We start from the raw sequence: 17,226 nt of genomic DNA on the forward strand, positions 1-17,226 counted from the left end.
TAAATTAACTTTTATAATTAAGTTCAGATTTTATAAAATAACTTATCATAATAAGTTAAAATAATATCTTATCTTATCTAAAGATTAAACACCTTGCTATTTGTATATTTATGCATTATATCTTTTGCTTATGTCTCCTCAAAAATGCAATAATTACAAAGAAAAAAAATTAATTTGACTAATTTTTGCAAAATGTTATAATGAATAATAAAAAATTAAAAATTAACAAGTAAACCCAGAAAAGGACAAATAATTACAATAATAATTACAAAATAATTATAAAAAAATATATTCTAAAAAGGAAAATAAATTAAAAAAAAAAGAATAGGAAAAACAAGTAAATGAATGTAAAATGTGAATATATATACATACAAATAAATAGTCACCAAAAAGTCACCAAAAAAAATAAACAAAAAATTAGCAGAGATTCTCGGCATCAAATATGTTAGACTTCAAGATAAATAATTGGAATATTAGTGATAGTTAATAGATCAAAGATATAAATTTTTAACTACATTAAAAAAAAATAATGATAAAATTATAGTTTTAAAAACGTTCTTTACTATCTGTTAGTAGATGAAAAATTCTATTTAATATTGTTATTTCAATCATATCTATGTATATGCAGAGTTATTTTAAATTACCAGATTCTTTAATTGATGAGCTATACAAAATAATGATGTAATTTTAATGGGACAACATTACAATAAAAAAGAATGCAGTTAATTAGTTGGGATAATATGAGTATACCTAAGGCACATAGAGATACTGGCTTCAAAAACCTAAAGACGTTTAACCAGACAATGTTTGCAAAACAAGAATGGCGCTTAATCACAAAAGAACACTCTGCCTTTCAAAGTTTATAGAAGTAGATAATTCAAGTACTCAATTTTAGGCTGAGATTGGCACCAACCTAGCATGAGCATGGAGAAATCTTCTAAAAGGTCATAAGGCATTAGAGAAGGGTATTAAGTGGCCAATAGAAAGAAGTAAAATTGTTAGAATCAAGGATGATCCTTAGTTTGGTGATAGCCTCTTTTTAAAATATCCCCGACAGCAACACAGATCATACTTTATTTATTATTATTTTTTTTAATCAATTTTGCAAGGTTTTCGACCACAAAGAGAGAGGTGACATCATTATATATGCCAAACAACACAACACATCCTTAACCAAAGTATATGAAGGATCAAGCACAATACAACACTTAAAACAAAATACCATCTATCAAACTCAAACCACCACAATCTCAAACAAAATACAAACCACTCTACTATAGAAGAGATGTCTTATTCTATACTCTAAAGTCTCTTCGGCATGACTATCAAGACAAAAAGAGAATAGAACCAAACACAATCCAGAAAAATCTGTATTGCTAGCAGCAACTACTTTACCAGAAACGGTCACACCTATAAATTTTTTGACAATCTTCGAATTTTGCAAAGTTTTTCCAAGTGCTGAAATGCTTGAAATCATTCAAATTTGTAAAATAAACTTGTAAATTTTCTAAATTATGTAGCAGATTCAAGAATTTATTTTTTTCAAAATTAAAGTTTCATTCTTTGTAGTCTTTTCTTAATGCCCAATCCACTAAACTTTGATTATTTGACATCACCTGCAAGTCTTTAATTTTACTAATTGACTCTTCCAAAATAAATTGTATCACATTTTTCACTCCCTGAATTTTAGCTACCACTAATTTACTTACATCACAAAACTCACAGAAAAAGCCACCAAAAAAATTATTTGCATTTATAAGATATCCTCCCGTTGCTACCATTTGTTTTTCATAGATAAAATCAACACAAAGCCACCAATGCAAACTATTTTGGTTACTCCTTTGAGTGATATTTCTCTTCATACTTATTTTTCTTCACCTGCCTCCTCTCTTGCTTCTTCCCTTTGATGTAGCCATCCTACTTCTTCCAATGATATTTTATTTTCTTCCAAATGTCCTCTACTTGATCTACTTTATTATGGAATATCTTTTGATTTCTTATTCTCTAAACCACCCAAATAACCGCAAACCAGAGATTGATCCATCTCCTCCTTCCACACTTAGTCGCTTCTTAATCGCACCAAGCCTCCAAAAATTGTTTTAACTCCGCCAGTTTAACCCACTATATCCCGCCCTCTTGGAATGCTTTTGCCCACAAAAATTCCACCAACTTGCAATGAATAAAGAGATGATTTTCATCTTCTTCATGTCGTTCACACAGTCCATAAGTAGTCTCACTCTCTCCTATAATATTCAACCTTGCTATCCTTTTTCTTATGTTCAGTCTTCCCAAAATCGCAAACCAATACATCATTTTCACCTTTGGGGAATAGCTCCTCTCCATATATTATCAAAGAAGTGTTTAGATTCGGCAAAACCAAGGATTTTTTCCTCTACAACATTTATCATTGATTTGATAGTGAAGCTTCCATCTGTCCTGGACGTCCACACAACTTTATCCTCTGTACCTGCATTTAAGAAAATATTTTGCAAACAAGAATGTAATTCCTTACAATGTTTACGCTCCCACTCAAAAACGCTCCTCCTCCATCGAAGGTTCCAGTTCCATAAGAGACCATCCCAAAAACCACAATTGCAATCACATCATTCTTGTGACTCGATATGACAAAGAGTCTCAAAAATTTATCTTTGAGACTAAAGTCTCCTAGCCACCTGTCCTCCTAGAATTTTGTTTTATTCCCATTTCCTACACACATCCTTAATCTATGACCCGCAATAGTCTTCATAGGGACATTTTGCTTTACCCACAATAATTATATTTTTTCATGGTCCAGCAGAGTTAGGGACCTTAAAGTCGTGAAGAGATTCCTTTAGCTCCATATCATTGCAAGAAGCCACGATTCGCTTGGGATTTATCTTCCTCTGCATATCTCTACCACCATTTGAAAATTAACGCTGCATTTTTTATAGTAATGTCCCCCTCCTAAATCTACATGTTCTTTTGGTTTTTGAATCTAAATCCAACTAATCATTGACATATTCTTTTTACCATCCTTCTCACCCTAAAAGAATGCCGATTGGAGTGCAATTATTTTCTTCGTCACTGCTTTAGACATCTTGAAGAGGCTCAAATAGTATATTGAGAGATTATTTAAGACCGCCTTAATCATTGTTAGCTTTCTAGCTCTAGATAGAAGTCCCGCCTTCCATTTGGATAATTTCTTCTCTATATTTTTTAGCACCGGTTTCCAAGTTGCTAACTTCTTTGAATTAGCAGCCAGCGGGATGCGCAAGTAAATTACAGGTAATATGCCCATAGAACACCTCATTTTATCTGCCAACAGTTTCACTTCCGATACTGCCACATTTACCGGAATTAAAGTAGATTTATGATAGTTGATTTGCAAACCCGACATCATACCAAAGCAATCAAGAATTCTCCTATAGTTCTCTAAAGTAACACGATTAGGGGGACAAAAGAGTACTGTATCATCACCGAATTGAAGATGGAACAAGATAATTTTTTCTTTCCCAATCTCCAAACCGTTAATGAACTCTTTTTCTCTTGCCAAGTGCAACATTTTATTCAACGTTTCAGCTACTAAAACAAAAAGGAAGGGTGAGATAGGGTCACCTTGAGGTAGTCCTCTCCTCATTTGGAATGGCTCAGTTGGGATTCTATTGACAAGAATTTACATTGCTGCTGTTTTGAATAGTCCTTGTATCCATCCCCTCCAAATGGCACCAAAACCCATGCGTTCAAGAACAAGATCAAAAAAGTTCCATCTAACAATGTCGTACGCTTTTCTAAAATCTAATTTCACAATGATCCCTTTATTTTCTTCTTTTCTATCCATGCAACTCTTTCTCACGCAATAAAGGCTCCATCTAGGATTTGTCTATATTGTATAAAAGCTGTTTGAACTTCACCCACCAAACTTCCTAATACCGCCTTCAACCTTTTTACCAGAATTTTTAAATGGTTTTATATATGCTTCCAATCATACTAATAGGTTGAAACTCCTTCATCTCGCTCGTGGTGTCCATTTTTGCAGCTAAAGTGACCCAAGTCACGTTCAACGATCTCGGTAAGAAACCAAATCTGAAGAAACTCGTCACTGATTCACTAAACTCTCCTCCAATAATTTCTCAAGTTTTCTTAACAAAGTACATATTAAAGCCATTAGGACCAGGTTCCTTTGTAGAGCCACAACTCCAGACCTCTTCTTTGATTTCTTTCATTGTGGGCTATTTTTCAATCTCATCTGCCTGCTCACTAGATATTCTACTCAGCATTCCTTCCTTGATCTTTATCTCTGGCATAACCTCTTAGTGGTATAAGTTCATGAAGAACCTTTGAGCTTGTTGTTTGATTCTTCTAGGATCCCTTACCCTTTGACCACGGTATCTTAGCTCCACCACTTGTTTTCTTCGATTTCTAATTGTTGCCATAGTATGGAAATATCTTGAATTTTTATTCACCTATTTAATATATTTCTCCCTCAACATTTGCTTCCAATATTTCCTTTTTCTCTTATACCATAACTCTAGTTGACCCGTCAATGCCCTCCTTCTACTCAGATTGATCTGTTCCTCCTCCCCTCTCTCTAACTTGATCTCCACTTTGGCTATTTCTTTTTCAAATTTGTTTATCCTTGCATTGATGTTCCCAAAAACTTCTCTATTCCATCTTCAGATGTGCTTCTTCAATAATTTCATCTTGTCTTGAGTTGGAATGTTACCCAACTTGAGTCATTCTTCTTTTATCATTGAAATAAATTTTGGATTTGAGAACCAAACATCTAGAGACCAAAAAAGCATGGGTTCCAATCGATAGAATCTGGTTTTAGCCATAACAAAACATGGTCAGATTTTGAGCACTGCACCACCTCCAATTTGGAATGTGGGAACTTTTGAATCCACACTGGGTCGACACAAATCTTATCCAATATACTCGCTTGACTTCCCCTTCTCCACGTGAACATCTTACCTTGTAAAGGCAAGTCCACTAAATTCATCTCTTCCATCCATATTTTGAAATCTATCATACCTATCTCACTGCATCTTTCATTAGAAGTTAACACTTCATTATAGTCTCCAATAGCAATGAAGGGGACATTCATACTTCTTTTTACTCTAATGATCTCCTCCCATAGAGTTCTTCTTTTCCTAACAGAATGATCGCCATAAACAACCAAAATTGCTATCTCAAAATTTTTCTGCTTTAATGTTCCCCTAATATAGATCTATCTACTGCCAACTTTCCTTTCTAGATCCGTGAAGCTATCTTTGTATCAACTAAATCCAAAACCCATGGATTATACTTTTTCACCATCTCTTTCATACAATCTAACTTTTCTTTACTCCTTAGGCCTCTACAGTTCTAGAACACAACTATTGAGTCAAGATTAAGTCACCAACCTGATTTAGAGAGGGTTTCTTTTTTCCTCTGACCATTGTTTTAACGTTGATATCTTCAGGAATCTTTCTTGAGTTTTTTCTTACTTTCATCAGGAACTTCACTAGTTCATCCTCGTTATCGCATTCGATCATAAGTTCTAAACCCATTCTCCATGATTTGATTGCATCCCTTTCAATGTCGTCTTCCTCATCTCCTTCATCAACGTTACATTTAACCGTTTCTTCTTTTTTGCAAAATTTTCTTCCCTCACTTCGTCTTTTCTTGACCTTTGTTCTACCTCCCTTCTCTTTTGTGGATCTATTTTTTTATCTATTTTTTGCAATCACTAATGAAACCCCCTTTCCCATCGTTACATTTGGAGCTTTCTTTCTTCTTCCTTTTTTTTCTAACGTTGCTTCACGTGGCTTTCTTTTTTTTCCCTTGTGATTACTTTCTTTAGCTTGGGCCAATTCACATCTTGTTTCTTCTTCAGGGGCTCCCATATTCAATTCTCTCTTTTTAATGGACTCCTCAAAGCTTGGCGGTAGAGTTGGGCCAGAAAAAGACTCCTCCCCCTTTAGCCCGTACTCCTTTGTTTGCTCATCATGACTTGGGCCTCCTTTTAGACCCCATTGAGTTTCTTGGATAACTTCAAGAGAGATCCTATCATCAAAGATATATCTTATGGATCTAGAATTTTTAAGCGGCATTAAAACTTCTAATTGTTGCAAGTCTAAACAAACACCCCTATCTTCATGTGCTTCCATATCTTTATGTAATAGAATTTGGTCATCATTTAATTCGCTGCCCTTCACATAAATATTCTTGATTTTCTCCCCATCTTTTGCCATGTCATCATCTTCTTCCTCAACTCCTATTACTTGACTTTCTATCTTCTCCTCCATTTTTGATCCATAAAGTTCTTCATTATTTTGCTTTTCCATCTCCGCATCCAATCTGTTCTCTGTTTCCCAAATTGTTATCTTTTCCACCCCCCATGTTTCTTTTATAAAAATTTTAAATTTATCACCATCCACCACTAACATTACTCGGTCATTAATCGGTAGACCCCAGGACGTGTCCACCAAAGCTTTGATTGAGTCAAGGTTGTGTCGTTCCATCGAGCTTTCCTCTACTTTTAACACTGTACCCCAAACGGCAGCAATTTTGTGAGCGTTCTCCTCACACCACGCATGAAAAGGAATCCCAAACATCTCAATCCAAACTTTGCGAGATCTATTCATTTCACCCACTGTCCATCGTCTAATTTCTCCGAAATAATTCAACAAAAAAGGCGAGTTAAGAGCTTTTAACATAATTTTTCTCAGAATCGAAAACCAACAACATCTTGAAGGATCCTAAAGGCTTCACTTCCTTCAACGTATGCCAGTCCTTGAACAAAATTGTGGTTAAATCTTTTGCTTCCAAGGGAATAACTGATTTCTCAATAATACTTTTTTTTCTAACATATTCACCATGTTGCTATCTGACCTTCCTCTTATCTCTTCAAGCATAACTGAGGCATTTTTATTTTCCTCTCTATCATTCATTATTCCTTCCTTGATCGGTTGGTTCATCAGGATTTCCTTGAAAGATCTTTCATCGATGTTCTGCTTCATTTTGTTTCTTTCTTCATCCATCTCACCTTCTGAACTTTTCTTTGAGACTATAGTTGTTTTATCTTGCCCCAATTGTTTGTCTCCATCTAATCCTCTTTTATATCTTGCCTCCGCTACTAGTAGGGATGCTCCTATCACTCTCCAACCATTGAGTTCTCTAGCCGCTCTCACCGCATGGTTCTTGTACGCAAACCTTACAAAAGCAAATTTGAGTCTTGTTTTTTGCCTCTGTTTTCTTGAGAGATAGACATCAACTACCTGTCCTTGTTGGCTGAATATCTCCAATAACTATTGGATTGACGTGTCTTCATGTAAGTTGTCTACGAACATCGTAAATGGTCTTTCTTCTAGTTTCATAAAGCTCTCAGACACCTTTGTGTTGTCTTTGTTACTTTTGATTACTCCTTGGTGTTTATGTGATCTATCATGTGGGACTGGACTCTGATGATTTGTTATCCTTCTTCTTACCTCTACCTATTAACTCCTTGAATCCTCGTCAACACTTTGTTTTTCTCTCCTTACTTAGAACCTAATTCATAATTTTTTTTGATGTGGTGAGAACAATTTGCCAGGCACCTATATATGACATAGGAGGAGAATAAACTAAGCTGGAACAAGGAGAAAAATAAATTGTATTCAATGTCTACATGCTATGATATTGCATTCTACTTCTACCATGTTCATAAACAACAACTAGATTTCAAATTCAGAGAGAAAAAATAATCTAACACAATTTAGAAACTCAAATGCACACAAAAAAATTAGCTAGAGTATTTTTATAAAATTTAAGTCACAGTGACTTACATACCATAAAGATGTTCCACACCAGATTGACCCATGTCTCAGCACTCTGTCAGTGATGCCACCAGCACCTATAAATTTGTTCCACTACTTTTTCACCTGCCCATCATTATTTGCAATCTAGTCTAAGTTCGAACAACTACTTATTCCGACGAATCCACAAGACCAACCACTATGAAATGGCTCAACTCAAGCTTTAACTTCATCAAATTGAGACTGCACAACAAGAGACTATTAACCCGGTTTCTCTTCACACTATAGAGATCTGGCTCGCACAAAATCTACAGATTTTTAAGGCAAATACTTCTCATTGGAGAACATTTTGGCTCAAGTAGAAATTTTGGCTATAGAGTTCACGAACCGTCCCTTTTCTTTTTCTTCAATATTTTTTAATGCAAAAATCTGCTTGTAATACTTATGTCAATTTTTTTAATATTGGGCCAATTTTTGTGTATTTACTGGAAATGGCCCGTTTAATGTGTAATCCGGTTTTATGAGAAACAAAAATGGAAGGGCCAAAATCGCTGGGTCCAGTCATCAAGCCCAAATGAAAGGGGCGAATTGATGGCTGTTCCCAAAAAATTCAAGTACAGCGTTGGATCGGAGATAGAGACCCAAATTCAGGGACAGTTTCAGAACTTGAATAGAAAATGGGGCCAATGAGCCTTAGCTCACATGGCATATCTCCCCCTCCCCACCTTAAAGGTCTAGGGTTCAAACCCTAGAAATTGTAATTGAGGAAAAAATGTGATAAAATATGTGAACGAGTGTGTGGGTGTATTGTGTACCTAGCATTGGGGGTTGTCCAATCCAATGACAAAAAAAAAAGAAACCAGAAAATTTGTACAACTCCCAAGCCATGAAAACTGAGTAGCCCCGGGGGCGAATTGATGGGGAGAGGACAAATGTCCACAATGCAACTGGCCATGAAGGGGGGAGACGCATGGCTGATTGGGCAGATTGCTTTGTCTCTTTCTTCATGGGTTCACTCAACAAAGTAATTGAAAATTGGATGGCAAGTAGTAAAGTCACTTTCATTTCTTTAGTTACTGAAAAAATTTTATAGGGAGGGAGGAAGAGTTCTATAGATGGTTCTAAGAAAAGTTTCTCTGGAGTAGAGTAAAATTTTAATATTAGAAGAGCGAAGCAAAAATGGTGCTTCGTGATCTTACTAAACCTGAAAAACACATTATTCAATTTTTAGATCATCCTATATATATAATTTAATTTATTTAATATTAATTTTAATTAGTGTTAGTGTAAAAGTTATAATTCTATTACAAATAATAATAATAATAATAATACTAGAAGATAGATAGTATGATTTTTATTGTTATGTTGCCTTGTTAAATTTTAATAACAAGCATGAATGTTTTTTATTATCTTAATATTTTAATGTATTTTATTACATTAATATATTTGTGTGGGAACACTGCCTTTTTAAAAAGGAAACAAACTGTTATTTAGCCTAAAAAAACGATAATTACAATAGAAATTTTTTTATAGGATTAGTTTTTTAATAAGTTTAATTACATGAATAATTAAATTTATATAGGAATAGTATTTTTCACATATGTAGCTACTGTATTCAAATATTAATAAACACAAATCATTCAAAGTTCAAAGGTGAGAGTTATAATTCGTTTGTTTTAAGTTATATTTCTATTCCAATTATAAAAAAAATTAAAGATATATACTTTAAATTTAATTTTTATCATATTTTTTTATTTGTTGATCAGGGTTTAAGATTATTGAAATTTAGACATCTAAACGTACCAGAATCATGTGATTCAATTGCTACTAAACTTTTAAATGAGACTGAATTTAGACACATATCTTGTATTGGAAGAGTACAAGAGTATTCAGCAATATTGACAACATTGGTTGAAAGATGGCATTCAGATACACACATTTTTCACCTTCTGACTGGTGAATACACGATAATTTTGGAGGATGTAACAATAATTCTCGGCCTTGGAAGCAATGGCATGCCAGTTTTAGGGTTAACGATAAATAGTCACAGCCTCCTAGCGGATGAGTGCATGGATCAGTTTGGAAGTGCACCCATAGGGAAGGATTGTCGGGGAAGTTTCATTAAGTTGACCTGGCTTAGGCGGTACAAAAATAATGTAGACTTGACTGATATTGTTACTATACAAAGGTATGTAAAAGCTCACATTATGATGTTATTTGGTACGACCATGTTTTGTGATAACTCTGGTACCGGAGTCCATTGAAAATTTCTACTGTTGCTCCGTGAATTTTACCGGATAAGAGAATTTAGTTGGGGTTCGGCATGTCTTACCCATATGTATCGATCACTGTGTCGAGCATCACGTTTTGATTGTAAGGATATAAATGGGCCGGTGCTTCTCCTCCAGTTATGGGCTTGGGAGCGGATGCCTTTACTAGCTCCGATTCCTCGAACTCCATGGTTTCCACTAGCTTGCCGGTACGTGTTACTTTGTATAATGTGCATAGTTTCTAAATTCATGCTTTTCCTTTGACTTAACAGTGTTTCGACAGGTGGGTTGATTGGACATCTCCGTCGAATGATTATAAAAATTGGACAACACGACGATTTAGGGAGTTATTGGACACGGTGGATGATGCTGTTAGGTTATAGATTCATATCTTAACTTAGTTGTCATTTAATGTTCATTTATAATGCTTAGCATCTGTTTTCGATAAGATGTGATTTTTTTCCATGTTGATGCAATTTGTATGGGATTTATACAATCAAAACAGGCTTCCTCCCCACCTGGTGCCGGCAGATATCTGTCATGATGGATTATGTTGGAATGCAACGGTCCCTTTGATCTCATTTGAGTGCATGGAGTGGCATCCAATGGATAGGGTGACGAGACAGTTCGGTATGCAACAAGGCATTCTGGGAGTCGCTGCAAGGGATCTTGGCGGTGCGCATAACAATGTGTTGACTGGACCGAAAAATTTGAATTGGATTGTAGCGCACAATAAGTGGATATCAATATGGCAGGACCGATTTGATCACCGACTTACTAATCTTAATCCAATCATTACTTATGATGCGAATGAGTTTTATATAAGTTGGTACAGATGTCAATTTTCAAATCACTTGTTGTTGGCCGCAGTCAATACTCCTGGTGAACAATCAGTACCACCACATCCACAGTCACAAAAACATCCACAACAAGAAGTTTGTCAGGGTCTTGAGATGTCGTCTTTAACCAAGTGGACCAACAACAGTTGTTTATCTCTGAAGAGGATCAAGCTGTCATGAACCAAATTTGGAGGTTTCTTGATGACACAGATTAATCACAGTGAGGCAATTATCCAGAAGAAAGTCAAATCTTCCAACCTCAAGACAATAGGCCATTTGAAATGGTGCCTAGACGTATGTCTTTAGATTCTAGACTTCACATGCCGTCGATATCCGGGCATTCTGGGGATCCATCTGGGGGTCGTTTCTCCTTTGACGCAGGAAGGAGTGAGCTCGGTCGAGGCGTTGATTTGTTGATTCCGCATGTCCTAGTGGGAGCATTCCTCATTTCGATCTTAACACGGTTGCAGCAACAATTCAGGAGGAGGTTGAGGCGAAGGACGAAGAGCCATCATCAAATGCCTTTATACGCACCCTCGTGAATGCAAGATGACAACACTGATGGTAATGATGATGATGACGATGATGGGACAATTGAGGATGCATGTACACCTGCCATAGTATCATAAATTGTGTTGACTTTAACTTTATATAACTAAATTGTTCTTAGTAATGCATGGTTGTGTTGTGGATTGGATTTATCTTTAATTAACATTTAGGGAAGTCTATATGGATGTCATAAGTTGTTGTGTATCATTGTATAGGTGCTGGATGTGTTCGCGATAAGGGTTACGACTTACAGACTAATTCTCTGCAAAGAAGCCGTAACCGATTTACCCTGTCAAAAATCAAGAAGAATGATGGGAAAGAAATGAAGAGTATGGCAAAGGTAGTAAAGAACAAGTTTACCAAGTAGTCTCTCCTCATGTGAACTTTGTTGGACTTTGTTGTTATCATAGTTTGACTCATTTAGGACTTTGTTATTTTTTTTTATTGTGTTTGAAGATATGGACTATGTTGGACTTTGTTCTTATTGTGGTTTGAATCCTTTTGGGCTTTGTTGTTATTTTATTGTGTGAAGACATGGACTATGTTGGACTTTGTTCTTCTTGTGCTTTAGGCTGTTGTTGGACTGTATTGTTTTCGGTTTTTTCATGGATTATTTTGCCTAATTTGTCTTTAATTGACACTTCATGCGAGGATTTAAACTATACAAAAAATTAGAACAATAGTGGACAATAAAAAACAATTGGAGAATTTAAACTATACAAAAAATTAGAACAATAGTTCACTACAAACGTTATCAACTCAACCATCCCGAGTAGAAACATTACCCCTTGCACTTGATCCACCCCTATGAGAACATCTACTAAGGCTGTGACCTTCCGTACCACATAGCATGCACCGCCTTGGAGCACGCATCTCGCGCATGTCCATTTCATTCAAGAACCAAGTGATTTTTAGACGGCCCTTACATACTCTCCTGAGGTTAGGATTTGGTATCATCCTTGGTCCTTCAACCACTGGCCATGTAGTTGGATTTTCCAGTGGCCTAACCCTGCTCATAGACCTTTCTGACCTCATCCATCCGATAAACCTCATTCACATAAACTTGCCGGTCAAGATGTTGGTTCGCACAACATGCAAACACATGGCGACATGGAATTCGATCTACCTGAAAATCACCACAATCACATTGTTGGTGGCGTAGATCAACTGCGTACTCCATACCAGATGGCATCTCACAAACCTCAAACACCTCATTCCGCCTGTCAAACATACTAACCTCGACCTCGGCCCTCTTTCTGGTGAACAACTCATTGAGTCTGTAAAAAGTGGCTCTAACAAGTGCTGTCACTTGAAAGTTGTGTGTCCCTTTCAAGACGCCATTGATACACTCAACTAGATTCGTGGTCATGTGTCCCCATCTATATCCACTATCAAATGCCAAAGCATACTGATGTCGAGGGGTCCTATCTAACCACCGAGTATATACCTTGCCGCAGTCACGTAGTCATTGGTATCGCGTATTAAATTCATGCACTGTCTTGGAATAACCTGTTTCAAAAAACGACCGTTAGGCATTTACACACAATGAAAAAGATTCGAAATTTTATAATGTTAAATTTTATTTACCTATGTTGACAATAAGCTTTTGCAAGTACAGTGCCTTGAACTTTCTCAAAAAGTTCGCTGCTATGTGCCTAATACAATGCATGTGGATAGCTCTCGGAGGATCCCATGCTCCATTACTATGGGCTATGGCTGAAGTAATGGACTCATGACAATCAGAAATAAGACCCACACCATCCTGAGTCACGACATGTCTTCTCAAATTAGAAAGGAAAAAGTACAATACATCAGCAGTCTCCCCTTCGACAATGGCAAAGGCAATAGTCACAATATTTTCGTTGCCATCCTGTGATACTGCAACCATCAGAACTCCCTTGTATTTTCCATATAAGTGTGTGCCATCTACCTGCACAACTTGTTTGCAATGTCTGAATGCTCTAATACAAGGATAAAAACTCCAGAACACATGCTGTAATACTCGGGTATCCCGAGCCAACTCATCTCCTCGATAATCAGGCAATGTTTCAAACTACACAGCTGCTAATGGTTCTTTGTTACACATAGCTTCAAACCATGTTGGCAGAGCCTCATATGAGGCCTCCCAACCACCAAAAATCTTCTCCACTGCTTTTTGTTTTGCCAACCATGCTTTCCGATAGCTCACGATGTAATTGAACTTTGCTTGCACATCTGCAATCACAGATTGCCAGAGATGGGTTAACTTCAACTAATGGCTTTATCGCTTCTGCAATTGTGTTTGAGTTTAGCTTGCAGTGATCTTGAGAAATGGTAGATCTGGTGCAAGTGTGGCTACTATTGTAACGTCTTATTTTCCAACAATATTTCTTTCGGATCAAACTTACCCTGATAAGCCAATCACAATTGTTGCCATATTGTACACATTTGGCATAAAATGTCGTTGGTTCAGACTCGTAAACCCGATAGTCAACTCCTCTACAAATTGTATAGTCTTTGATGGCTGCAACCACAAAAGCAATTATACAAGAGGAGTGCTAGAGGACCAGCAAGTTTTGTGATTTTTAGCCATTAATTAGCCATCATTGGTGATTTTAATGGTGTGAGATTTCATTCAAGGGTATGAGATTACTCGCTTTGCTTTTGCTGGTTAAGTGCTGGCCAGATTTCAATAAAACTGCTGGCCCCTAGACTTTTCCATTATACAATATGATTTACCAACCACGGTAGAATCATCATCTCATAGCACAGAAAATATATCTACTCTCTTAATATCATATTCACATACCAGCAGTCACATACTCAGGAAACTCTGGTGTACTCAACGCCGCAAGGTCCAAAGCACGTATAAAAGACAGCTCCCCAAATGGATGGCTTGCTAGGACATTTACCACTTCTTTTACATCTGGCTCATTAATGCAATCAACATCGTCTCCATCTACGTTTAGATCATCTATTTCATAGTTGCCTTCAAATTCGTCTTCGCTTTTACTATTGTAGCCTTCCCAATCCATGTCTCCATCAGCTTCTTCAACACCATAAGTCAAGTGTTCGAACTCAACGTATAGCTCGATGACAAAGTCATGTGGTCGACTTTCGTGATATATTGAAAACATTTCTTGCATCGTTGCTTCATCAATGACATACTTCATCTCGAATTGTATGAATTCTCTAAATACTATTACAAGATATTTGTACACAATACTAGTCACTCTTTTCAATATCTGAGGATCTATCCTTTCACAAATTATACATTTTAGTTCTTCAAATAATATGGTGAAAGGGATAACAATATCACATGGATTTTCACACATAAATTTTACACCTTCAGATGTCTGAAATAAAATTTGGCCATTATAATACACTCTCAAACGAACTCTATCACCCATTTTTTCCAATATTTTTTTTAAAAAATAGATACAACAGCAACAAATTACTAGAATAAAAAAAAACAGAAACATAGAGTAGGAATGAAGAACAACAAGATGAGGAAGATGAATGTGAAGCCTGGCTGAGACCTTATTTGTAGCCGCTACAATTCATTTTTTTTCTGGACAAATCGCCCTCTTTATACGTCAAGTCGCCCCCACCATCTTTCAATTCGCCCCCTCCATTTTGTTCTATTAAAAAAAACTCCCTACACCTGTGCAGTAATCGCCCCTTTCATTTTCTAGCTTTTCTTTGTTGTTTTTCGTTCCTCCACAAATCGCTGGCAGCGATTTCTGCCTCTAACCAATATTCAAGTAAAACACGAATTCACATCATAATGGGAAATAACAGTAAAGGCACTCCAATATTAAAAAAATGAGCCTACTTATGTCCATTTGTTTTGGAAGATTTGATGGTAATCAGTGGCTAAGAGAAGGGGGGTTGAATCTTAGCCCCTTTTTGCTGAGTATCACTTTCTGCCTTTTTAGATTAGTTTCAAGAGATATTTCTGTTTTTGTCTCGTAACTAGTCAAGAGACATTTTATTTTTGTCTTGTAACCGGTTAGGAGATATTTTTCAATTTTGTCTCCTACGCAACAGAATCAGAAATGGAGTAGAAGAGAAAGAGAGAATCACACCCAGAAGTATCCTGGTTCAACTGCTAAGTGCAATGCAGCCTACATCCAGTCTCCATCACAACAGTGACGGAATTTCACTATAATCAACTGATTACATACACCAATTCTTTCCTAGGAACTATCCATTCCTATCCGGAATAGGTTCAGAATCTATCCCCAAAACTGAACTTGACTTGGACACCTACTAAGCTTTCAACCACAAAGTGCTAACCCAACTTGCAAGGGAATCTCCACAAGATCATAAAACACAACACAGATGAACAAAGGAACTCTTAGACATCTATGGCTTTTTCTTTAATTTTGCTCTCTCTGCCTTTTTTCTCTCGCTAGCTTTTTCTTACAAACCTTACTCTACTTGCCTTTTTCACCATGAGACTCAGACAGACAAAACTAAAGAAAAGAAAACAAAATGTAACACATTGAAGGAGAAGAACTTCGGTTAGCTTAGGTAGCTATGAGAACTCTGTGCTTACTCTCCTTGCTTCAACCCTTGGCCGTTCACCCTTATTATAGAAGGGGAAGCTTCCAAGGTTGAAACCTGTTCAACCAAGCCACCAATCCTCTTCTCCAACACAAGGCCGGTTTGGACAGAGAGAAGAGAGAGGGAAACCGAAAGCAAAACCAACATGCATGTACCTCTCTCTCATCCCTTCTCATCAAGCTTCATCCATCTGAGCCTTCCATCTTGACTTTGTCCCCAAGAAAGAATTCTGACCGTTGATGAACTCTTGATCCTTAACAGCTCCTTCTGTTCCATATTTGCTCCTTTCTCAACGTAGCTCCAGTAGCTACCTTCTGTGATGATGAAAAAAAAAGTGAAAACGAGCTTCACCTCAGAGATCTTCTTCTCTGATCGAGCTGATTGCTTCTACATTTGGTATGAAGATCTTGAAGCTTCTTCTTCACATCTTACCTTTAGTGGCAACAATCTTGCCACAGCCATGCTTTAGATCTTCTTTTCTCAAGGCCATCATCATCCTAGCCTTTTTTCTTCTTCATAGCTTCACTGCTTTTCTGATTGTTTCTTCTTTCTTCCTTCCTGCATGACATGACCGAAGAAGAGAGAGAGGAGACAAAAGAGAGAAAAAGCTTTCAATAGAAATAACGAATGAAATTAAAATGAATTAATTTCTACTTCCATTCCCTTATGCATAGTAACGTGTGGGGGTTAAGTACTGAAATCGTCCCTAAAGTCTGGGGTGAAAATTAAAATCGTCCCCGACCTTTTTTTGTTATTAAAATCATCCTCAACGTTACAAAACGTTATAAAATCGTCCTTTTCCACTTCAATTTTATTTTTTTTACCGTAACCCCCTCACCCCACTCCCGTAACCCCCTCTCCCAGCAATAACAATAATCAAAACTCAGCAACAATTCAACAAATTCAACAACAACAATAATCAAAACTCAGCAAAACTTAGCAATAAGCAATAATCAAAAGTCAGCAATAAGCAATAATCAAAACTCAGCAACAATTCACAAAAAATTCAAAAATTCTACAACAAAAATCCAGTTCACAGAAGAAGAAGAAGAAGAAGAGTGGCGGATCACAGGCGGCAGGGCGGCGGTGCAGCGGTGGCGGTGGTAGCGAAGATCGGCGGCGGCGGCGAGGACCCTTCCCCTTCCCCTTCCCCCTCTTCTTCCCGAAACCCCCTCTTCTCCCTTCGCGTTCCCTTCCCCCTTTCCCCGAGGAGCAGAGCAGCGAAGATCAGCGGCGACAGCGAAGAACAGCGGCGCACGGCAATGA

At 36.9% G+C, this 17,226-nt stretch overlaps 1 protein-coding gene across 1 annotated transcript; it reads right to left on the minus strand.

Annotated features, from left to right (window-relative positions):
• Nucleotides 1,772-8,953, minus strand: LOC110264411. The gene is made up of 2 exons (XM_021106464.1): nucleotides 7,789-8,953; nucleotides 1,772-7,556 (listed from the first exon to the last, which is right to left on the minus strand). The coding sequence occupies exon 2, from the start codon at nucleotides 6,675-6,677 to the stop codon at nucleotides 5,688-5,690; it is 990 nt and encodes a 329-aa protein (XP_020962123.1). The 5' UTR covers nucleotides 6,678-7,556; nucleotides 7,789-8,953; the 3' UTR covers nucleotides 1,772-5,687.

This window comes from Arachis ipaensis, chromosome B07 (assembly GCF_000816755.2).
Source record: "Arachis ipaensis cultivar K30076 chromosome B07, Araip1.1, whole genome shotgun sequence".
NCBI classification, from domain to species: domain Eukaryota; kingdom Viridiplantae; phylum Streptophyta; class Magnoliopsida; order Fabales; family Fabaceae; genus Arachis; species Arachis ipaensis.